The sequence below is a fragment of the Lemur catta genome, chromosome 9 (assembly GCF_020740605.2).
Source record: "Lemur catta isolate mLemCat1 chromosome 9, mLemCat1.pri, whole genome shotgun sequence".
Classification (NCBI taxonomy): Eukaryota; Metazoa; Chordata; class Mammalia; order Primates; family Lemuridae; genus Lemur; species Lemur catta.
The window spans coordinates 61,205,602-61,229,921 of NC_059136.1; the positions used below are offsets into that span (position 1 = coordinate 61,205,602).

Sequence of the window (24,320 nt, forward strand, 5' to 3'; positions counted from 1 at the left end):
AGCGAGCTGCTCTAGAGGAGAGCACGCCCGTGGCTGGCATGAAATCCACCGCAAGCACCACAGCGCCAGGCCTTCCAACCAGTGTCCCTCTGCAGGCCTCAGGGAGCTCAAGGGAGGCCCGGGTGGAGTGTGGCCAGCCCAAGTCATGCATCCCAGGGCCCAGACAACACACGTTTTTAGGCACATTGCTATGAGAACCACCTAGATGTGCACTTATGCAGCAGCTGTTTTTACAAATTTTCACCTTAAATGCCCCCTACTACATTTTTTTAAAATTATAATCCTTTTAAAATAATTACTTTAAGACAGAAAGAAAGAGTCCATGGCACAGGGACTCTTAAACTGGAGTTCTTGGTTGGGCTCTGAGGTCTGTGAAGCCCAGATACTACGTGCAGAATCGTGCCAGGGTAGCATACATGGGCATACGTATTGGGAATGGGTCTGTAGGTCTCATTAGATTATCAAAAAGTCCCATGGTCCCAAAAAAGGCAAGAAAAAAAAACTGCTCATTACCTAAACAGATCATTTGAAACAGGAAAAACTCTAACTTATAACTTCAAGTAGCACTATTAAGTCCATGGGATATAAGTATGATATAGCCAGGACTATCTTTTTTAAAATGTAAATGCAATCATGTCACTCCTCTGGGAAAAACCCTCCCACTGGTCTTCATGCCCCTCCTTTCCCTGGCCCACAGCCGCCTGTGATTCTGTTTGGGCCCAACTCTGTGACCGGGCTGTTACTATTCTCCCTGGGCCTACTAAGCTCGGGCCACACTGGTCTGGAACACACCAAGTGTTTGCTAGCTGTGGGGCATTTTAGCAGCCTTTCCCTTTGCCTGGGATCCTCCCCTCTGCCCCAGTCTTTGCAGGCTTAGACCCGTATTTGCATGCCAGTTTCAGATCAAGCACTACTCCCTCAGGTCCCCCAGCCACCCACACACTGTCCCTTTGCCGGGCTTTTACTAGCTTCCTAACACTTCGTGACCGCTAATATGTTTAGATTATCGATTTGTGTAACAGTGTGTTTACTAGCTGTCCTCCCTCCCTGAGTAGAAGGGCAGCTCCTGTCTGTCTGGTCCTCCCTGGTAGCTCCGGCCCAGGGCAGCACCTGAACAAAGCACACTCGATGAATTGCTGCTAAGTGAAAGTTCACCAATAAACTCAAAAACATTCAGAGTTACCTAGGAGCTTGAAGGCAGAAAGACAAATAGGCAGCCTTTAGCAAAATATCCATTTTTCAGAATCCTTGAACGTTTTTACATAAGACTACATTTTCCAAACCTAAAATAATTTACTTAATATTTCATTTAGGCAAAATGAAGCCAATATCCAAAGTTGTGAAGATTTATTTCAAATCCTTTCAAGCAATTTGACTATTTGGACTATAAAATCAAGTCAAAATAAGATATCTAATATTTATATGCTTATCAATAAACTTTAGTCCAAATTAGGGCTCTGTGTCAGACTTCTCCCATTTCCAAGTTCTTTCCCATTCACAACATTGAAGAACTTGAAGTGCTGCGTTTTCATTCCCTCCTGGGTGTTGGCAAAACAAATGTGCTCATAGCATGCACCTGAGCTTGCACTAGCAAAAAGCAACACGAAGATGCATAAAGGAAAACAAGTGATATTTGCTGAAGTAAAATCCTGTGTATATTAAGAGACAGCAGCATAAGAAAGGGGCACGTGGAATTGAAAGAGTTCACAGGTTAAGAGAATTTAATTCATCACCAATATTTTATTTTGTGTCAAAAAATTTTAATAGAAAATTTGTATTAGGAACACCAAAAAGTAAAAAGCTTTCTACATAAAGTTTTAACTGTAAAATGGTAAGTAAATATGCTATCAATGATACGCCAAAAAAAAGATTTTTAAAAGTAGAACATACTTTTACATCTACTAATGGAAACTCACCAAAAACCATTCGCCATAAGGCTGGATGAGGCCGGGTGAAGGGACCTGCAGACAGATGACAGGATAAGGTTAGAAGGAACGGGTTTCAGAGGAGGCAAAAACTAAAGGTGCTGTTGATCTCCGTATAGATAAGGGCAAGAAAAAGCTTTCTCCTGTTAGTATGATTATTATTATTTTTGCTACATAAGTACTTTGAGGTCAAAGTCTAGGTTGAAATGTTTTCTCCGCATTGTTACAACTGTCACCACAGTCATCATAGGCACCAATTTCCACGATAGAGATTTTTTTTTAAGCTTTGTCTTTAGCAGTCAGAACATAATTTCCCAGGGAAACAATATTTTGACAGTGAGTAGGTCATCAGGCTAGGCTTTCAGTGTGTGTAATACACACTGCACACTAACAAGTGACATTCCCCAGCTGCTGAGGAGCTCCGGGGAAAGAGAGTCTGGACAGCCCAGCTGTGTGTGTGTGTGTGTGTGTGTATGTGAGATAGAGTGTGGGACAGAGTGACTAACCAAAAATGAAAGAGGAGAGACACTACTTTGAATACAAGTAGTAAGAGGAGTGAGGCGGGAGCAAACCCTCTGAGCACTGGAACATGCCGGTACGCTGGGGTCTCATTATGATCTGTGGTAACAAAACACTTCTGACATGGCTACCCAGGCCAGGTAGGGATGCAGATTCCATACAACTGAAAAAAGTTTCACAGGACAAAATTTATCCTTACTATGACTGATACAGCAATACTTTCTCTTCTATTTCATTAAAAAAGCAGAAGAAAGAAAAGAAAGCAAGCTGGGGTTTGATCCCCTAATGGATTCACCGCTAACTGAAGGGTTACAACTTGCAAATATGGGAAAGTACTGCTCTAGTAGGTACCTATTCTGTTTGGGGCGGTCCACACCTTTTGAACAGCCTTCCTACACTTGGAGAATTCCCGGTGTTATGAATTCCACATCCCCAAGGGATGCCAGAGCTTAATCCCAGGCTTCTTTATAGCTAGGGCTTGGTCTGCAGTTGCACCCGTGCCAGACTTGGCCTTGGGCACTGGTGATAGCAGAAGGAAGTGGGTGGAGCTCTTCTCTCTCTCTCACTCTCTCTCTCTCTTTCTCCAGCCCTGGCCAGCAGGGGCGGTAGTACCTGGTGACGTGGTGATCCTCACACTAAGGTGGCACAGGGGATCATGGCAGTTTCGTCAGAATCTGCTGCAGAAGTGACAGTGGGGCAAACTATAGCCAATGGTCGCTGGGGCATCCTCCTCAGACCAGTTCTAGGGGTGGTGCCTGTTCCTAGAAGCTCGGCCTGCAGCCTAGTCCCTATGCCCTCCTACAATTAACAGGCTCTTTAGTGAGCAGAGTCAGTTTCTGTTGCTTGCAACCTTGAATCCTGTTTGGGCCAAACATTACATTGCAATTTTTATTCTGGAATTCATTCTAAAAATCACCTATATGTTTTCAAAAAGATTACACTGAAACGTATTTTAACTACTTTCTTTTGATGAATCAATTCATATTATGAAAATGAGTTACAAGTATCCTCCACCATCCAAATCTATCCAGTTCCAACGTTTGGGCAGGGACAGCTCAGAAGGTGACTTCGGTTCGCAAGAAATTCTTCTTTTTCCAAATACATTTGGTTCCTGAGCTTGGGATGGCAGGTGGTGAGAGCTCAGATGGTTAGGGAGTTAGTGAAAACTTTATCCAAATCTGTTTGATTTCTGAGTTCTGACAGTGAGGGCTCAGACGGTAAAGAAAACCTGCATTCCTTTTGATCAGCTGCTCCTTTCTCAGAAAGTCCTAGTGAAGCATATAAGGCAGAATCTCCTCCCAGGCAACACAACATGGTCACCTTTCGTCAAGTCATTGGGAAACTGATGCCTAAAATTGTCATCTTTTAAGTGATCTTTGGTCCTAAACGCTATTCTTTCCTGATGTTAGGTGACAGCTCTTGAACTTGTCACTATCAATGACTTCTGCATCATGGTGGCTGCCTGGCTTGCAAATATTACTTCATCAACACCATTAAATCAACCTTTTGGACATAACATGGGACCCCAGCTTTCACTATAGTTTCCTCTTGTAAGGTTCAACTCCAAAATTTTATGACCAATGATTTGGCTTGCAGCAGAATTCTACACCAAATCAGCCCTTAAAATTACACATATAGTCTTATTCTCAAGAGCAATGATAATGGTAGAGTCCGCAGTACTTTCCTGAGCCTGGAAGGAGATACGCACACCGTAGCTCTTAGTTTTCCTGAGGACTCAGTGATAAAGGTGCCTCCATCATTCCCACTTTACAGACGGGCATACTGAGGCAGGAGCAACTTGTCCGGAGTCATGCAGATCACAGGATCCCACCTCAGCTCTGTCAGATTCTCATGTCCCCAGGCTGAGAGTCATGTAGACCACCTGTGGACTCTCCTATAAACTCTACCAGAACTGGGTTGCCTCAGGAGGAGGGCGATTTAGAGGCGGAAACTGAGGGTCGTGCCAGGACTGGTTCCAGGGCCAGGAGAGTGAGGGGAGAGAACAAGCTAGGGAAGTGCAGAGTTGGAGCAGAAGGAGGCAAAGGGATGGGGGGTGGGCGGCTACCACAACATGGAATTGAAAGGCTAAGAGAGAGCAGGGAACTGATGCCTCTACAGTGGGAGCCAGGGACTGTCATGACCCAGGTGAGGGGAATCACTGGTATCTTTTGCCTACAAAAGTGAGATAAGGGCCTGGAATGTAAGGTGACCCTTTTAGTAGCTAACTTCAAAACCCAACGTAGGTTTTATTTCAGTCATCAAATCTGCCTCCCCGCCAAGTGTGAGGCTTGTCACAGCTGCCCACTGCCTTCTGAAAAGAAACCATGAATTTTCTTTAATGTAGTATTTAAAAAGTACCTTCTAGTAGCATTACTCACTAAGAGTACTATCTTTACCATCTGAGACAGCAATATGGCTAAAAATATGTTTTATTTTTAAGAAAAATCGACAGTGAGGCTGGCGTTTTCTGGATTATAAACCTTGATACTCATGCTCGCCAGGTCACCCGCACTGGGCTGCTCCAGCCAAGTCACCTTGGAGGATCCCAAGGGGGTGTGTGTACTGGGGGTGGGGATGCAACGGGCATGAGCCCCACCCTGCACAGCACCCACACGCCCGGCATGGCAGCTCTGTCCCGTCCCATCCTGCGAACACTCACTTCATCTCAATGCCTTCCCCACAAACTTTATTTCCCGACAGACTATTTTCTCAGTGGTCTTGTGAAGGTGAGATTCCTTTCCTCTCTCTGACTATTGCTATGGTTCTGAGATGATCAAAAGGGCTCCACCTCATGGTGTGCTTTCCACGGGGAGTTTCTGCTTATCTATATTTTATATCTGATTTGATAAAAGCTGCCCGGAAGAGTTTCAATCCTTGATTCGGTTACTCACGTTCTGGGTTATGCTGGAGAAATGAGGAAGGTATCTTCCTCATTAGGGCAGTGATGCAGAAACAAACCCTGTCTTTGTTCTAGATCACAGCTTTCATAAGAGGCACAGTTAAAAACTACATCAGTCCCTCCATCTAGAATACATAATTTTCAGATATTAATCAGATATTAACAGCAAGGTTAATTTCAAAAGAAATAGAAACCAACTGTCTTCATCATGAGAAGAGCAAGCACTTAAAAAACTAGCTCAGAAATTAGAAAGTCAGATCATTGCTTGACTTGCCAGGAAAAGTCGGACCTATGAAAAATCACGTTCAAGGGACTTAACCTTAGGGAAGTATAATTCTTTTAACACAAATCGGAAGTCGCCTGTCCAACAGCTACACTTGTATCCTTGGGCCAGAGGCCACTTGGCAAGCCCTCTTAGTCTATTTCTTCTTTTGGTTATTATTATTTTAAAGTTTAAATTCTTCTGGAAAAAAAATTGAAAAGATTAAAAAAAAAATGATTGTCTCTAAGTAAATTTCAAACCTAAGAAAAAAAATTTTTATAAGAAAAAGTAGTGAAGCAGAGGACAGAAGATTGGGAGAAAGAGGAACGTTTTTTCTTTTTTTTTTCTTAATTTAGAAGATGGTGAACCTTCTGGATCACTTTCAAATATCAAGGAGACATGATTACCATTAACGTTGCTCAGAGAAGTCAAATAAAGAGGAAGGACAAACAGAATGTTAAACTCAGGGAAATGAAGAAATACTAGTAGTTTGCTCTCCTCAAAAGACCTCAAAGAAGTGCTGAGTGGTGTTTCTCTTGCAGACAACAAAAGGAAATGAGAGGGCCCACTCGGTGAACTTGTTTCCTGGGGATTCATAACCTAATTCAACGTATATTTACTAAGAGGCTGCTGTGGTCAGGCCCAGAGCTAGGGAGGGGGTGGGCTGGCTTGGGTGGGGCGGGTGGAGAAGGACGACGGGAGTGCTCTGAAGCAGGCGGCGTACACCAGAAGGGGCCTGTTGAAAGAAATCTCACAGCCAACTGGAGACTCAAATAGGTTTCTAAATTTCACTCCAGTGATATGGTGGCATAGTTAAAATTACACTTACACTTGTGTGTCAGTGCTATAAAGGGATGAAGGTAGCATTTTTTAAAAGGTTTTTAAGGGAGCCAAAAAGAATGCAGAGGAGAATAGAAGATGGCAGAAGAGAATAGAAGACGGTGGAAGAGAAGCAGCATGAAGTGGACGGTAGACCCTCTCCTTCCCTGGTCTCATCCTGGGGCCTCTCCCTCCACGTCTGTTCGTTGGACTGAAGGAAGGAACCCTAGAACCCAATCCTGCCACTCACCCTGTTGACTGTCACACAAAATTTTGTTTTGACTGTCCACTCCTCTCTCATAAAACTCAGGGGCGAATTCTAAGCCAGTGGAGGTAAACTAGTCCCCTATCATTCTTCCTGACAATATATATCTATTGAATATCTATTCCTCTAAGTATTATAAATTCCTATGCTCGGGAACAAGAGACATGTGGCCCCATCCTAATCAAAAAGATGGGAGGACAAGTGTGCCCAGCAGTCTCTAGAAAAGGTTTCTTCAATCTTAAATAAAAGATGCACAGAAAGAGATGATCTCTTCTGCTGGACACGGCCTCCCACTGCATGTCCGGCACTGGCGGAGCAATCTGAAGATCATCGGGGCAGAACACAGGACCACCACGCTGAGGACGGCAGAACAGAAAGGGGCAAGGAAGCTGGGCCTTCCCAGGCCCCCGAGCGGCCGAATTAGCCAACCCTGGAATTATCTTATCTCAGAATTTCTTGTTACATAAGAAGGTAAACATCATCCTCATTGTTTAAGCCATTTTAAAATGGGGTTTCTACTACTTGTAGCCAAAAGCATCCTGACTCTTATAAAACCCTACGGAGAAAGTCATGGGCCTCCTTTGTTATTTAGACTCTACAAAAAGAATCATTGGGGCCCCTTCCTGTAGGAGTTGACCAATTCTACCACACAGATAGTATGTATGAACTAACTCACACATATGAGATGAGACATGCAGACACAATCAAACTTAGGCCTCCATGCAAATGTGCAGGGCAGCCTTTACTAGGTCAAGGACAAATGCATTTGAAGTTGCCAAAACAGAATCATTCTGGGCATGCTATCCACGACGGGCACTTTCCCAAAACTGCTTTTGAAGGAGAAGACAAGTTTGGGGCTCTGTTTCTCCGGTTCATTTTCATTAACTAATTTGAGAATATGTGCCAAAGGTGGGGAGAACAGAAAATAAGGTGACAAGACTGGGGCGAGCAGAGGCATGTATACTCCACCCAGGGAAGCAGCCATGCAGCAGTGGGCCCCTGGGGAGGCCTGTCGTCTGAGAGCCGGCTCTGACACGGAGACCACACAGCTCAGGAGCACCCTTCCCCGGGGCCCTGCCAGCTCCTACACCTCCACTGGCACCTCCCTTTCACGTGGAAAAGTTAAGTTTTACTAATCTATGCAAAGTTGTGAATAAACAGATCTTTAGAAAACAACCTAGGTAAACACAATGTGTTTGCTATGTATACAGGACTTTAAGAGAATCCCCTAAGTCCTCTCTTCCCTGACTAATGTCCCAGTCCCTCCTATAGAACGTTGAACTGCCATTGTTCTTTTCTATACCTATCTGAAACCTTATTTTTGGCATGCTCTGCCTACTGATGAACATGCATGGGTGGAGGGCAAAGGATAGTAAGGCAGGAATAGAGCAGGAAAAGGAGAAAGCAGGAAGGTTCAGGTCAATGTACTGGTTTCTGCTAGTCACAGCCAACATCTGGGCAACGCAGGAGCACAGACTCAACCACCAGCCACCTCCTGCAGGATCTATAGTACACTAGGTACAGGCCAACTCAGGCCCCACTCTGGGAAAAAGAGAAGCCAGAGGCTGTAAAAGAAAGAGAAACTGAAGGAAACAGAAACACATTATGCAGGAAGACAAAGTTAAAACACATCACAGTGGACCTAATGTGAGATACGACCAGAAAAGCACTGAGGAAGGAAAATGCGGAGGCCGGCCACGTACCAGGCCGGCAGCAAGGGGCTGCTGGACCTGGCCAGGGGTTTTGGCTTTCTCAGGGGAGGACTGAGCAGGCTGAGCTAGATGAGCTCTGTGGTCCTCCCCCCTGTGTGTGTATCACAAAGTCCACAAAGCTAGGACAAGAAAAGCATAAGACAAACTTCAGTTTTCTTTGTAAGATGAAAATAAAAGCACAGGCCCACAATGAGAGATTGAGCAGGTTAAGTAAACTTTGGAGATCAGAGGACTTCACTGGGGAACAGAGGAAGAACCAGCAGACATCACACAAAGCATCAAGTCAAATACATTTAATGCCCCAACCTTCAGTACCTTGGTACCTTAAGAAAAACATCTGCTAATGAAGCCCCAATACTCAGCTCCTGCTGAAGATTCACTGAAGCAATGACTGTAAAATTGTAGCTCTTGAGAGACAAACCTTTTAGGATGCTCAGACTTCCAAAATGGATCTGGACTCAGAAACAGCAAGTTTAAAAAAAGAACAAAAAATAAACCTTCAAAGCCATGAAAAAGTAACCCTTGAGAACTAAGCAACAAATCATACAGCCAAGAAAAGCTGAAGACTTAAAGAATAGACCTGATTGATCAGTTTCCTGAGCACATACACACATACAATGCTCTCGTTGACTGATATGGAAAGAGAAGAGAGATAGAACTGGGGATAGAAGAAATAACAAAAAAGTAGGAGTAGAGGGCACAGACCAGTAATGGTTGTGGCACCCGCTGATGACTGAGAAATAAGCAGCAGATCTGCACAGGCTCCCGAAGGCAGAATGCCTGGGGGTGGAAGAGTGCGGCAAACAGTCACTACCACCTGAATAGTCACCTACTCATGTCTGTCAAGGCTCCAAAACCTTCCCTGGGGGCTTTGGTAGCAGTCAGCCTTGTGTAGGTATCTGACCTGAGATGGAGTTCACCATCGCCTTGCTTTGGGTTGTATTTTTATGCCACCTTTGTATGGAAACGCTAAGTTCCAGAGTTCAGGGGAACTCTGGCCACTGATGCTACACCACAACATGGCACCCTTGAAGGAGAAGACAAGCTGCATAATGCCCAAGCTCTCCTCTAAATCTAAAATGCTACTTGTGTGTTGGAGATGAGAGGGAAAGGGAAGTTGGCAAATAGCCAAAAAACTCTTTGACATTGGGGACTTTTCTTAGCAAATTCTATAGCAGCATCAATACCCCTTTATTCTATGACCCATCCATATAATGTACACCTTGTCTTCATATTCCAATAATTGTGCATTATCGGAACCATCAATCCTCATGGAAAAGCCAAATTATCGCTGTCATATCTGCATAAGGTATGCAGCTTTTCATATATCGAAAGGTTTTCATTAACAGATTTTTTGAATTTAAAAGCTTGAATGGTTGGCGAGCTAAATTCAGCTCCCAAATAACCTGGCTATCTGGAACAATTCATTCTTTGAGGGATTCAGAGAGTCATGGTTTCACTGGCTCAATTATTAGGCTACTATGCTATATACTATAATAAAACCATTATGCTCTTGCAAACACAGTGCTACATAAGAGAAGCAAAAAAACAGAACAAAATTCCACTGCCACTATCTTGGGAAGCCTGAAGGCCTTGCAATGGAACATTTCCAGGTAGCATCCAGTAACATTCATAATGAGCTTCTTGTATTACACATGACAGTCTACTAACTAGCACAGGAAGATACAGAAGAAACAGATCTTAAAGAATGACATTTAAAACCTGAGTAGGGACCATGGAGCATAACCCATAAGAAACACTAGAACATTTTCAAAATATAATAGGTGTAAAAGAAATAGGACATAGAGTGAGGATTTAGAAATGGTTATGGAGAACAAGCAGAGAATAGTCTAGGGAGAAGGTACTGAAAGGGACTAAGAAAAAAGAAATCAACTAGCCAGGCGTGGTGGCACACCTACTTAGGAGGCAGAGGCAGGAGGATCACTTGAGCTCAGGAGTTTGAGGTTGCAGTGAGCTATGATGGTGCCACTACACTCCAACCTGGGTAACAAAGCAAGATTCTGTCTCAAAAAAAAAAAAAAACAACCAACTTTTAATAAACAATTCAGATTCAGAGGAAAGAGGCGAACTGTGAACATGGCAGAATACCAAACTTGTTTTCTAAACAAAGGCTTTGCCTCACTCACTCTGTAATCATGATGGGGGGTAAAATTCATGGTAATAATTGTCAATTTTCCTGATGAAAATTCATACTCCAAATGTATAATCAAATGTAATGTTTACGGGGTAAAAGATCACTTGGGAGGATAATTTATTTAAGTAATACTCATTATAGCATTGACCCTGTCCTTAGCAAAAAGGAGTAGCAGCACTAACGGAGTATTTTATGACTCACTGATAATTAATAAAATATTTAAATAATAAAATAATTAACCCTCACAACAGTGCCTCCCTGTTATCTCCATTTTCAGAAGGAAACGGAAGCACTCTTAGTGACTAGGGGGCATCCCTAGGGCCACAGGGCTAGCAAGGGGCAGAATGGATCATCTGACTCCAGAGCCCATGCCCCAACCACTACAGATTATTCTCTTACTCCATCTTCTAGCTTCATCTTCTAGATGACTTTGCACCTCAAAAAAAAAAAAAACCAAAAAAAAAAAGAAAAAAACAAAACAACAAAAAACAGAAGGGGACAACACACAGGAAAAATGTGGTAATGCATTACATTACTTACCATTGGGGAAAGCTAACACACTGATGATTAGAAAGAAGAAAATTACAGACAGGATTCCTCTCCAGATGTTGTCTTCTGGAACAGAGTCATCCCTGAAAACAGAAAACATAACTGAGTATTCATTTTCAGATCTAAATCAAAAACCTAGAAAGAGTAAGATTTTCCTGTTCTAAAAACTGGAGGACTGCTAGATCTATTTTGCTAAGCGAAATTACACACACTACTTACTATTCACTGTCATTTCCTAAAATCATACATCTCATAATTAAGTCCAGCTCTTACAAGAAAGACAATTGGCAACCTTATGTATCAATATACGTTCTACTCAGATATGCATTTGAGAATCACTGTTCTTTAAAAAAACAAACAAACCCAGGGTGTCAAAAGATAAGGTTTATTTCAGATAAATGCATTTTGGTTTTAAGAATAACTAAAGATGACCTGCGTGATATATAATGTAGCAAAGAAATGTTTCAGGAATCAGAAAAGCAGCATGAGATTATAAGGAAGAAGCAACGCAATGAGATTGATTATCTAATCAATTCTCAGTGGGCAGTTGGCATGGGAATGGGGGTGGGAAATGATGGGTAATGAGAAAGCACCAGTAAAAATAAAGTTTTAAAAAAACCAAGAGAAAACAAAATACAAGAATAAAATCAGACTAGAGGCAAAAGAATTATAAAAACAGTAACGTGCACCTTCCTCTCACGCCTTGTCATTTGTCTCCTCCATAACCCCAGGGACTGAAATGACTCCATTTCTTGGTTTGCATGGTATCGGTCTTCCTGGCAGGAAGTAAACTTTTCAAGCAGGGAATTTATTCACTTGTCTTCTCAGAGCCTGGCACATAGTAGGCACTCAATAGATACTTGTGAACTGATTATTATTAGTGAGGAAATTTATTGTATAAAACCAAGTAAAATTTCCCACACTGGCGTTTTCTCAAAACATAGTTCTTTTCCAGTATCAATGTTGACAGTTCACATGAAAAAAGAAGAAAAAATTTCCCACACTGGCGTTTTCTCAAAACATAGTTCTTTTCCAGTATCAATGTTGACAGTTCACATGAAAAAAGAAGAATCTAGTAACACATTTGGAGCTCAAGAGAAGCAAATAAAAGAGGGAAAACAGAAATGTAAGATAGTAAGAAGAAGATTTTCTGATTTATTGACAATTATTGAGAATCTTGGGAGAGGGAAGTTCAGCATTTCAGTTTTTAAAAAATTCAGGATGAGTAGGCAGAAAATATGATAAGGAACAAAATGGAAGCAGATATTTTAGAGACAATGAGATTAGTGGTAATAAATGTAAAAATGATAAAAGAACTTGAGTTTATTCGGGAAACAACTGCAGTGAAAGAGCTTTCAAAAGATAAATATTAAATAAAGATTAAGCATCACTGAAGAAAAAGTAAGAAGCCAAAAAAAGTATCTTAGAAGAAAACCAAATTTGCACAGAAAAATAATCTCAAGGATCAAAATACATGAAAAGGTGCGACATGAAACAATAATAAATTACTTAGTTAAAAACTAAGTCCTAGAGTGTTTGTTTAAAACAAGTTAATTTAGATCTCAACTTCTGTTTAGGCTGCTAAGTTCCTGCACTCAACTAAATAATTTCTAGACATATGACAGGACTGAATCTAAGTTCTGAAATAAGAGATTATACAAATCACACAATGTTTCTTAGGTCATTGTATGGCCAAATAGCACTAACAAACTAATTCGGTTAACTTCATAGACCTGATTTAAAAACCAAATTACAGAATCAGACAGGCTTCACCTTCCAGTGAAGTGCAATTTTATTTTAATGGACATCCTAACAATTGAACATCTGTCCGGAGGTTATAAACGTGGCCCTAAAAATGCCAGGCTGATCATTACTAGGTACTTGTGATGCCTTTTGGCTTAGGTAGAGAAGCCCCACATCCAATTTCCAGGAACACCACCTTTTACTGACGAATGGCTGGCTGCACAAGGGGCACACAATGTCCTCATTCATGCCCACATCACACTACTGATATTGGTAATGACGATGACAGTAATAATAGCTGCTGTTTATCAAGTATTTACTGTGTGCCAGGCACTGACCAGCCAATTTATAAACGTTATGTCTAATTGTCACAACCAATTTGCAAAATGGGATATTATCCATCACATTTTACAAATGAGGTAACAAAGGCTCAGAAAGGTTAAGTAACTTGTCTGAGCAGGTAAGAAGTTGCAAAGTCAGCATTCAAAACCAGGTCTGCTAGACACTGAAGATGCAGATCTTCCCCCCTAGCCAAGCTGCCTCATGAAAAAATTACCTGTCATCCTAAATCAGTCAGACTCACGTTAGAGGCACAGGGTTGGTATAAGAGGCTTTGACAGGGTACACAATATGTAAGTTACAAATTAAAAGCAAGGCTGAAATTAATAACTGTTGTGTAGGAAAAGGTTGATTCCGTAACTCATGTTTTTTACTAAAATATATTCTGGATGATTTAAAAAATTAAAGGTTAAAAAAAAATACCAGAGGAATGATGGGAGAATTAAAAAACAAATAAACAAAAAAAACCTCAAAACAAAACAAAACAAATCAACAACAATCATGAAGTGAGGAAGACCTTTCTAAAGTATAACATAAAACCCAGAAGTCATAAAGGAAAAAAACTGATACATTTGCATGGCAAAAAAATCAGTAATAAAATCAAAGGAAAAGTAGTAAACTTGGGGGAAAAAATGGCAACTCATATCAAGAAAAAAGGCTAATTTCCCTAGTATACAAAGCACTTTCCCCAAAATCAATTTACAGAAAAAACAACAAATAGACGTAGAAAAACAAACAGAGAAGTAGACAAAGGATATGAAGAATCTGTTCAGAGTAAAAAATCCAGTTGCGCTCAGACAAATGAAAAGATGCTCCACCTCACTTATAAGAGAAGGACAAGTTAAAATAACATGGAGACCAGTTTCTAAATCTACCTTATTCATAAAGGTAAAAATTTAATGACTGAGCTTGGTGAGGATATGAAGAAACAGGAAGAGAGGCACTCTCATACACTGCTGGTGGTAGTATAAATTTAAACTACTTGAAGTAGTTTATGGAGGGCAATTTGGCAATATATTAAATTTACAAATGCATACACCCTATGATTCAGCAATTCTACTTCTGGGAATTTATCCTCCAGATATATTCTTATTTATGCAAAAATGACATATGTCCCAGGTTGTTCACTGCGACATTACATGCATTTGCAAATGATTGGAAGCAATCTAAATGGGGATTCATTAAATCCTCATTGATTAAATAAATTATGGTCCAGTCTCAACCATGGTAAACTAGGCAGCCATAAAAATAATAAAAAAGCTGGCCAGGCGTGGTGGCTCACGCCTGTAATCCTAGCACTCTGGGAGGCTGAGGCGGGAGGATCACTCAAGGTCGGGAGTTCAAGACCAGCCCAAGCAAGAGTGAGACCACGTCTCTACTAAAAATAGAAAGAAATTAGCCAAAACAACTAAAAATTTATATAGAAAAAATTAGCTGGGCATGGTGGCACCTGCCTGTAGTCCCAGCTACCTGGGAGGCTGAGACAGTAGGATCGCTTGAGCCCAGGAGTTTGAGGTTGCTGTGAGCTAGGCTGACGCCATGGCACTCTAGCCTGGGCAACAGAGCCAGACTCTGTCTCAAAAAAAAAAAAAAAAAGAATAAGAAAGCTTTTTAAGAATTAACTGGTTTATGCCAGGCGTGGTGGTTCATGCCTATAATCTCAGCACTTAGGGAGGCAAAGGCAGGGGGTTCACTTGAGGCCAGGAGTTCAAGACCAGCCTGGGCAACACAGAGAGACCCCCATCTCTACAAAAAGATAAAAAAAATTATCTGGAAGCAGTGGCTCATGCCTGTAGTCCCAGCTACTAGGGAGACTGAGGCAGGAGAATTGCTTGAGCCCAGGAATTCGAGGCTACAGTGAGCTATGATTGTGCCATTGCTCTCCTGCCTGGGCAACGGAGTGAGACGCCATCTCTTTAAAAAAAAAAAAAAAAATCAACTGATTCAGAATAATCTAAGAGGTATCCTGAAGTAAATAAAGCAAATTTCAGTACAGTAGGTATAATAAGCAACTATTTGTACAAAAACGGGGACATGTGTATGGAAATATAACTTATAATTTTTGCTTATAGCTGCATAGAATGTCTCTAGAAATCCACCCAAGAAATGGTGACACAGTTTTCTCCAAAGAGGAGAAATAGGGGACTGGGGTGAGGCAAGGAGGCAGACTTTTCACCACATACCCTTTTGCTGTATCTTGGATATCAAGCAACATGAATATATTATTCTTTTTTAAAATATCAATTACAATTTTAATTAAATAAATAGCTATGGCAAATCAGCACATCAGTCTCTATTCAAAATTATCTTTTAGTTAAAATGCTTGAAAACATATCAACACTAAATTTATAACTTGAGATCAGTAATAAAGATATAAAACCACCACGGCACTCACTCTAGCCAGGGCAACAAAGCAACACTCTGTTTCAAAAAAAAAGAAAAAAAAAAGTTATAAAACCAATGAAAGGGCAATTTTGTAAGTTTTGAGCAATTTTACAAGGAAAAGAGGATGATGAAAAGGATGGCCTAGTTTCAGGGGGAAAAAGGTCAATTAAACTGAATAAAATAGCAGTGGGTCTGAAAAGTTGGCAGTTTTATATTTATCTAATTAGAAACAATGTATTAATGACGGACAGTGAAGTCTTTAGATTAACTGAAAATATACAGAATAGGAAGATGGAACTTCTGCAATCACAGATTGGCAGGTGGGGGAAGTAAACTTAAAAAGCAACTTGAGTCCTATCAGACTAGAGGCCCCCGCGTCACACTGTAATGTTGAGTTTCTGGAGAGCAGAGAGGGTGTATACACAGCACCTAGAACAGCACCTTACAAGTGGTGGGTGCACAAAAAGAACTGAACGCCAGACAGATGAGGATGTCCAACACCCCCTGGCCACATGGCAAACTGAGCATGCAGGGCCGTTCTGTAAGGCTTGGTGTGAGTCCATCCTCTCTAAACCCCAAATAATCCGGAGATTGAACTGTAGGCTGAGGTATATAGAAGTTTTCCATAGTTAAGCATGGAAAGGAACTCGGCTGCAGAGTCCACACTAGTGACTCCAGAAACCCCAAATTAGGAGACAAGAACTAGTACTTGTGGACAACTGCTATGTCCTGTGCCTCCCTGAACATGCTAGCTGCTTTGCCTGTTAGCCGGCTTAATCTTCATGACACCCTTAAAGGGGGAAATGATCGTAATCTACATTTTACTGAGGGGGTTGCCTCCAAAGTTCAAGATCTTCCGTCGCAGGAGGCCATACAATGTGGTGACTACGTGTACAAGCTGGGCTCGGACTGCCAGCCTGCGTGACCTTGGACAGATTACTTAACCTCTCTGTGCCCCAGTTTCCTCTTCAGTAAACGGGATAATTATAGATCCACTGCAAAGGGTTGTGTGAAGATTAAAAAACTTAACACATGTAGAGCACTTAGAACAGTGTTTGGCACAGAGGAAATGTCATTATGAGTTCACGACATTTGAACACTTTTTGTTTATGGCCACCCATTCCTTCATCTAGTTACTGCCTACCATTGGGAAGGGATTATGTTGGGCTCAGATGAACAAGCATGGCCCTTATTCTTGAGTAACTCCTAATACAAAGGACAGTGAGACATAAAACAGAGTCATTACCTTTGTATAGCCCTGCCATAAAAGAAAAGTATTTATTTATAGGAACTGTCTCTGATTAACCTGACAAACCAAAAAACATAACCCTACTTGGGGTATTCACGTGTGACTGGCCCCTCTGGTGGAGTGGTTACTTTCTGGTAAGGCTTTGTGAGGGTGCAATATGGTTCCCACTTCCCATGACTTATGGTCTGCACTGCCCAATACTCACCTTGACTCTCCCTGGCCTCAGGATTCTCACTCAACTAAGACATTTTGCTTTATAGCAACAAAAAATAAAAATACATTAATCTTTCAACAACGATGCTGTGACAGTTCCCTGACTTCTTTCCTGGGTCTACTACAGCAACTAGCAACAAAATGCCTCAGTCTGCAGTGCCCTGAACTTTCCAAAGAACTTTCACAGCTGGTATTTTATTTAACTGCCCCACAGATCTGTAGGGGAAGGCACAGCAGGTATTATCTTTGCTGGAAGGATGAGGAAAATAAAGTTCTTGGTTTATCTTGCTCACAGTTCCATACAAATGGAGGCAGAGTGAAAGTAGATGCCAGGGCTTCTGGAATGCTGGCTCTTGGTCAAGATTGTTCTATTCTCCAATAATGACACAAACATACCAGCTTAGGGAGGCAAAGTCCTCTTCCCTCTCTGCTAAACTTAGGAGGTGCTTCTGAAGGATGCCAGGGTAGCACTGACCACATATAGTGAAAACACTGAATGTACAGCTTAAGATAAGAGTGTACTTGAAGCTCCATAGGACACAGGTCCCACCATGTTACCCCGAGGTACCTCTGGTGCCCAGCACAATGCCTGGCGTACAGTGGGTAGTGAGAATGACCAAGATAGTACGGCAGAGTGGGCCAAGAGGCGCGGGTAACGTGAGGAGGGAATCACAGCCTGACCCACAGGGTCCACTGACAGTGACTTTCCTGTCCCCTTGTAGAGGGTTAGCTAGAGGCTTCTTGAGACCATCAGTAAATATCTAAAAGCCCAAACACCTTGACTCCTTCTGCAGAACATTTTCAACTAGTATCGGTAACTACTCAAAGAGAGAATGTCCTAAAAGCAGGAAGAGTGTAAGGAAAGCCCTGAGTTTAAAAAAAAAAAGTCTGTACTCAAAAGAACTTTTGGACTCTGATTTGTGTCGGTTTAATATCTGACTATAGGCAGTAGACTCGGAGATTTCAGGAAACCAAAGCAAACTCCATTCACTTGCACACAGCCTTTGAGACAAGGCTTTCTGCCTGGGGCCATGCAGCCGGGAATATCTAGCCTTTACCATGACTCCTAAGGCTTCCAGGTTAATTGTCCCTCTCCTATCTTCTCCCTCATTACCTTTAATATGAATCCTTGAAATAGAGACATATAGGGTCAAGTTTAGGAGATCAATCACTGTTAAGGATCCTCTCTTCCAATGGAAAATTTAATCCCAGGTTACAAGGTAGACTTGTATTGGTATTACACCTTTGGTATTATCTTTAATACCACATTCATTGCATTTTATAGAAAGTTAAGATCCTTGTCAAGATTTATAGCTGCGATATCAACCAAAGGAGAAGGGTGATATTTTTTAAAGTTCTTATTAGAGAAATGATTTCATGGATTCCATTCATCCAGCATTTAGTGGGTGCCTATCCTGGGATGATTAAGATATCTGGCTTCAAGAAATTGACATAGAAACAAATATTACAATATGAGCTATATAAACACATATTATAACAATATAAGGTATTTGGAAGTAGAGAAAATATTTCTTCCTCTGTGCTTCTTGGAATTATCAAGAAAGGAGTCTGCCAGGAGAACCATCCAAATGGCTTGTGAAAGATGCCAAGGGCTCTTGGGAGCGGGGTTTGAGGGGGTAAGGAGGAGCCTGGGTGTGGGGCCTGCTTGGGAGGGTGTGTGCAGGGCAGGAGGGGTAAAGTGGGGGGAGAAGACCTACTCTATAACAAAGCACCTTAACACTCCAGCTAGCACTCTCCTACAGGTGGTGGGCATCCAGTGCAAGACTGTATGCATGGCACAGAGGGGATCACAATTTTGTCTTAAAAAGATCACAAGGGCAGCAGTGGAGGATGCACTAGAGGGAGGTGGAGTCAAAGCCTTGGAGCCTGCTATCCCAAAGAATTGGGGGTCTGCTGAGCTAAGGCTTGGGAATGGAAAGAGGAAAACAGCCCTAAAAACTATAAAGGCCCAATCAGACCTGCTGAAGATAAACCAGGTAGTGAAGACCTGGGCTAGAGGGAACCTGGACTGTTGAACTGAATTACACAGTTGCCAGGGCTGAGGGAGCAGTCTAGGCTCACGGGGCTAGTTTTGATATTGGGATTAGATGAGACTGAAAAACCACTAACTTCCCTATAGAAATCTGGGGTAACAGGGATTATATCACAAGATAAATTGTATTACATTTGGTAATAGAATTATATCTAAAATGCTAAACACAGTTATTCAAAAAACAGACCAACTTTAAGTAAGGCTGTTTATTAAAGAGGAGTGAGTATGAGAGGCAGCAATTCCTAGATATACAATCTCTCTGGGGTGAGATACGATCTAAGACAAATATTTGAGTCATCCAAGTGCCCATTCACTAAAAAAGACCTCAAAGAAATATATGACACATTTTTCCCTTTAATAAGTTTATGAACTCATTAGGGACATAAAACACCAGAAATAAGTATAAGAAAAGACATAAAAAAGATGCTTAAGTCCAATAAAAAAAATGACTCAAATAGTACCTGAGGAAGAGGAATGTTAAAGATCAAAGTTAACTGGACCTCGGGTGCAACCTAACACAATGCTCTTTGTTCACCTCCAGGGCTGGTTTAATTCCAGAACACAGTCGCTAAAGACGATTACTTAATATTACTGGTGTCAAGGAACAAGGACATCCAGGGCTTCTGTTTTTGGGAAAGAAAGAACATGATGTATATAAAGGAAACAGGACCAAGACATCTGAATCAGCAGTATCAGGAGATGATTTCTAATGGGAATTTATATGATCGAAAAGGAAAGAACAGGGAAGGGTGGCAAGTATCCACAAGCAAAGTGACACAGAAGGCCAGATATATGGCCCAATGATAGGATGGCTAACTGGAGTTCCAAAGCCAATAAGGGAAATCAACTAAAAGTCATTAATAACATATAAATTAAATAAATAAATCAAAAGTCTGCCCATTTCCCTGCCTTAGTCTGTCTCCTCAATCCTATATCTAGGAGAAACCAAGCATAGACAAATTGATAATCACTTAGGCACAGCAATCTGTAGGAAGGCAATCTCTTGTAGGTAAGTAATGATTTTTTGTTGGTCAATTGCTAACAGAGGCTGATTCTACTGCTTAATGGCCGGTGCCTCTTAAGGGGAGGTAGGCTTCTCTGAATCTGAGTTAGCAGATTCTGGTGTTTTCAAATTTAAAGCTTGAGTTTTTGAAACTAAGAACATTCATTACTTCCAAGTTTACCAACCTCTAACAGCGCAGTCAACATAAGGGTACCTCACTAATTATCATACTTTGAACCTGAGACAAAGGTTTTCCTTTCCCCACTTTGGCTAAATAAACTTATAAGACATATGTCTAAGCATCTAATTTATAAAAATACTTATTCTAAAATGTGGCAAAATGACTTTTTCAAACAGGGAACCGATTAGGTAGCATCTGACTTTACCTTTAATGATAGTGATAGGGACCGGAGATTTAAACACTATGATTTAACGGTGAGTTGGCCTAGTTGCCATCTAACAAAAGAACTACTTGACAAATCCAAACTTGTCTCAGACTTCTGTGTAAGGTATCTAATCTTTTGTAATCCTAAATTCTTGCTGGGTATCCGCAGCATGTGACATGCCCAGGTACTGTTTCTCACATACTGATGACACTCCGAAAATATTCCATCTTCTTGTTCTCTTAGACAAATAGTCTTTGCAAAACAAACGTTAAGATATATTTTTAAAGTTTTACTGAAAGGATTGTACCGAACAGTTATCCAACTAAAATACTTATAAAATAAGTATAAGGTATAGAGATAATCATTACAAAAAAGCACAGAATGAATAATTTTCATTTAGGAGGTCATTACTTTCAATCTTTATAGAGGATGACTGAGCTATCATTGTAATGTTACACTTAAAAGAGTCACAAATCATTACAAAAAAAGAATAAGATACAGTGAGTAGTAATTCTATTAATGGTGCTTATGATTTTATATATGGTGAAACTTATTATTATAATTCCTCATTGTGTGATTTACATTTCTTTATGAAATTAGCAGAAGAAATAAAATTGTTATTTTTGGAAAAGGCCATAGTCTGAGGTTCAGATTATGGTTTTTCTATTACTTTTGGCAAGCTGTTAAAATTCATATTCATTTCTTATACTTTCACTGCTCTAATTTATTGACTGCCTTGGCAGAATATAGTTTAAAAGGGAAATTTCAGAAGAATGTGACTTTCTGTATTAGAAGAGAGGAAGAGAAATCTATTTTGAAAGGGCCTAGAATAATATGGAAGATAAAAGGTTGAAAGAAATTGCTCATTCTTGCTCTTCATTACTTAAAATAAAATACCATAATTGTTTTTCTAATTTCCAAAGAAACTCCCTAATTCCATCATTTCCAATCCAAACATTAGGTGAAATTAAACTGAAGTTAACGTGAAACAAGCATGTATGTTATCCAATGTCCATTTTCCATTGCCTTTATCCTTTTTCTCAATTACAGAGCATACTACAACCTCATTGAAGAAATATAATTCAGAAGGCATTAGAATATAATGAAATAATATAATCATAACAACTTATGTTTATTAATCACTGAATATTTGCCATACACTGAGCTAAACACAGATTATCTAAAAAGATGAATTTAATCCTCATGACAGATAATCCTACAAAGTATTAGTACCGGTATTTTCATTTTACATACAGATAAGGAAACTGAGGCTTAGCAAAATTAAGTGGCCACACAGCTATGAAGTGATAAAATCAGGTAACATAATGAAGTATTTGAGGGTAACCACAATTAGGGACAAGACTGATTTCTCTACAAAGCTAGAGGTACATCAGGTCAGATACTACGGGAAGGTCTGGCCATACCCTACTGCAGCACTAGCAGACTGACTTGACAATAATAGTGGTGGTATTCCTCAAACATTAAAGAGTAAGTAATTGTTGCTTGTGCTTTATACCTTTAGGAAGATTCATGAGAACAGATAAACACTTACATAACAAGGATCAAGAGTCAAATGAATTATGAAGGTAAGGAACAAGTGTGATGTGGGAGGACATTAGTTTTATGAAAATCTGAAAAATTACAGTGATTTCCAAGGAAGGCACCACTGGCATTGTGAGTGTGTGTGCAAGCCTGTGTGTAGGAGACAAAGGAGACAATTCATTTTTTGTTGTACAATGCTGTCACGTATGTTGCAACACATTTAGTATCCTTTAACCTCCCCCCCACAAATAAATACCAGAAATTCTCTCAATCCTTGTGACCACCAAATATACTCCTAGACATTTTCTGCTGACCCTGACTAAGAATCTTGATTGTTGGATAAAAATACTGGGAGAAAAGTAAGGGACAATGAATTATCCATCATATACCAGGTACTCTCCTAAATTCATTCACACATAGTCATTTAGTCTTCTTAACCCCATAAGGTAAATACATATTTTATCCACATTTTACAGGTGTGGCCCCTAAGGCTCAGAGCAAGGTTAAGTAATTTAACCAAGGACACACAGCCAGTTTTGAAACCAACAGTCTGGCTCCAAAACTAGACTATTCTAGGTTGGTCTCTTAAGCCATAATGGTGAGGCAGGCATGACCTTCTTTTCTTTGAAGAGGTTCATTCAGAAAATATAAATCCTTATAGGTAGGAACCATGGCGTGTATGAACCAGGGATTAATTAGTTCCCTGGGTTGGGGATGAGGGGCCATAGGTGCAGTGCCATAGAGTTACATGATGTTACATGATGTGTTCGAAAGTCAGGTAAAGCAGCTCCTATGAACAGGTATATATTAGAGGTGCTTTGAACATGTGTGTATGTTTTCAGGGGAACAAGAGAGTTGTGTTACGTCCTGTGAGGTTTATATGTTTCATTTGTTTAACACATAGTGTTTACTATTCAGGCACCAGTAAAATTGCTTGACAAGATCTCACTTTAGCACGTTTGTTAGGTGATGAGCCGGCAGGCTGGGTGCACTGTGTGATGTGTGGTGGGCTGGTGTGTTTAGCAATGTACATAGAAGGTGATGGTTATTGGGCTGTGCTGGATAGGAAGGTCCGCTGTGATGGGTGCGTTTAGAGCGGCAGTTTGTGTTGTGGTACAGATGGCAGTGTTCGAAGCTGGGGGAAGGGTTATGCTAGATGATTTCCGTGCGATGCATACGGGAGGTGCTGCACAGGAAAGATCTTGTGGTGCACCTCACATGTGCGGTTTTTGTGCATTACGGGTAGAGCTAAATACTGGAGGACTTCCGCAGGAAGGGATCTAGGTTGTGTCCTGGGCCTGTGTATAGAGTGTGCAGGCGCTGTGGAATGGGGTGTTTTATGTGTGTAGTGGTGTGTGCCGAAAGTAGTGCATACGAGATGATTCATGCAGTGTGCTGGGTAGGGACGGGGGCTGGAGCGGCTGCAGAGGTGGGGCCGGTGTCGTGATGTGTGTGGAGCGATGCTGACTGCCGGGAGAGGGGGGGCGATCGTGCCAAGTGACTCGCGTGTGTTCCCGGTGTAACCGGAGGCGCTCTATGGGAGAAGTGGCATTGAGAGATGGAGGGTGGGGTTTTGGGGGAGAGGGCTGGGTGTGCTGCGAGTCACCTGGCGGGCGGAGGAGCTGCGTGGGCGGTGGGTCTGCCAGTGTGTGCGCGGAGCCGTCAGCCGCTTCCTCACCCCAGAGCCACGCCGGCCACCCTCCTCGCTACCTCCTCCCGTCCGCTTCGTCCCTTCGCCTCGGGCGCGCCCCCCGCGCGGCCCGCAGCCTCACCTGGTGAAGGCAAAGTACATGAGGCTGACGATGGTGAAGCTGAGCAGGGTGATGGTGTGCGGCCGGTAGAAGAAGTCAATGGTGATGTCCTCCACTTGCTGCTCGTTGATCATCCGGAAATGCATCTTGTAGTTCACATCATCCTTGCTCAGGGTCCGGCTCCCCACGCAGGACGCCATGGCCCGCCTCCCCGTCCTGCCGCGGCGGCGGTGGCCCCAGCCCACGAAGGCTGGGACCCCGGGGGTGACAAGCCGCAGCAGGCGAGCAGCCGGACGGCGAGGCCGGGTCTGGCGCCCAGCAAAGGCTGGGAGCCGAGGGAAGGACAGGCGCGGGAGGGCGGGGTCGGGGCGCCGCCACCGCGGCCTCGGGCGGGGGGCGCCGCCGGCCGCCCCCAACCTGGCGTTCGGGCAGCGGCATCTCTAGGCACTCAGGGAGCTTTCAGACTCCCCGTCCACAGGGCCTGAGGGACATGGCGAGCGGAGAAGGGCAGCTGTGGCCCCTGGCCGGCTCTTTCCCCGCGCACGCCGCCC

General features: G+C 42.0%; 1 protein-coding gene across 1 annotated transcript in view; it reads right to left on the reverse strand.

Annotated features, from left to right (window-relative positions):
- The window catches only part of PTDSS1 (phosphatidylserine synthase 1), a 63,268-nt gene extending 39,150 nt beyond the window's left edge, over nucleotides 1–24,118 (reverse strand). The window contains exons 1-3 of the mRNA XM_045560381.1: nucleotides 23,791–24,118; nucleotides 11,097–11,188; nucleotides 1,917–1,961 (exon numbers count right to left, since the gene is read on the reverse strand). Coding sequence (XP_045416337.1) covers nucleotides 1,917–1,961; nucleotides 11,097–11,188; nucleotides 23,791–23,969 — 316 coding nt within the window. The 5' untranslated portion in view covers nucleotides 23,970–24,118. The remainder of the gene's footprint in view (nucleotides 1–1,916; nucleotides 1,962–11,096; nucleotides 11,189–23,790) is intronic.
- Between the last annotated feature and the right edge of the window lie 202 nt (nucleotides 24,119–24,320).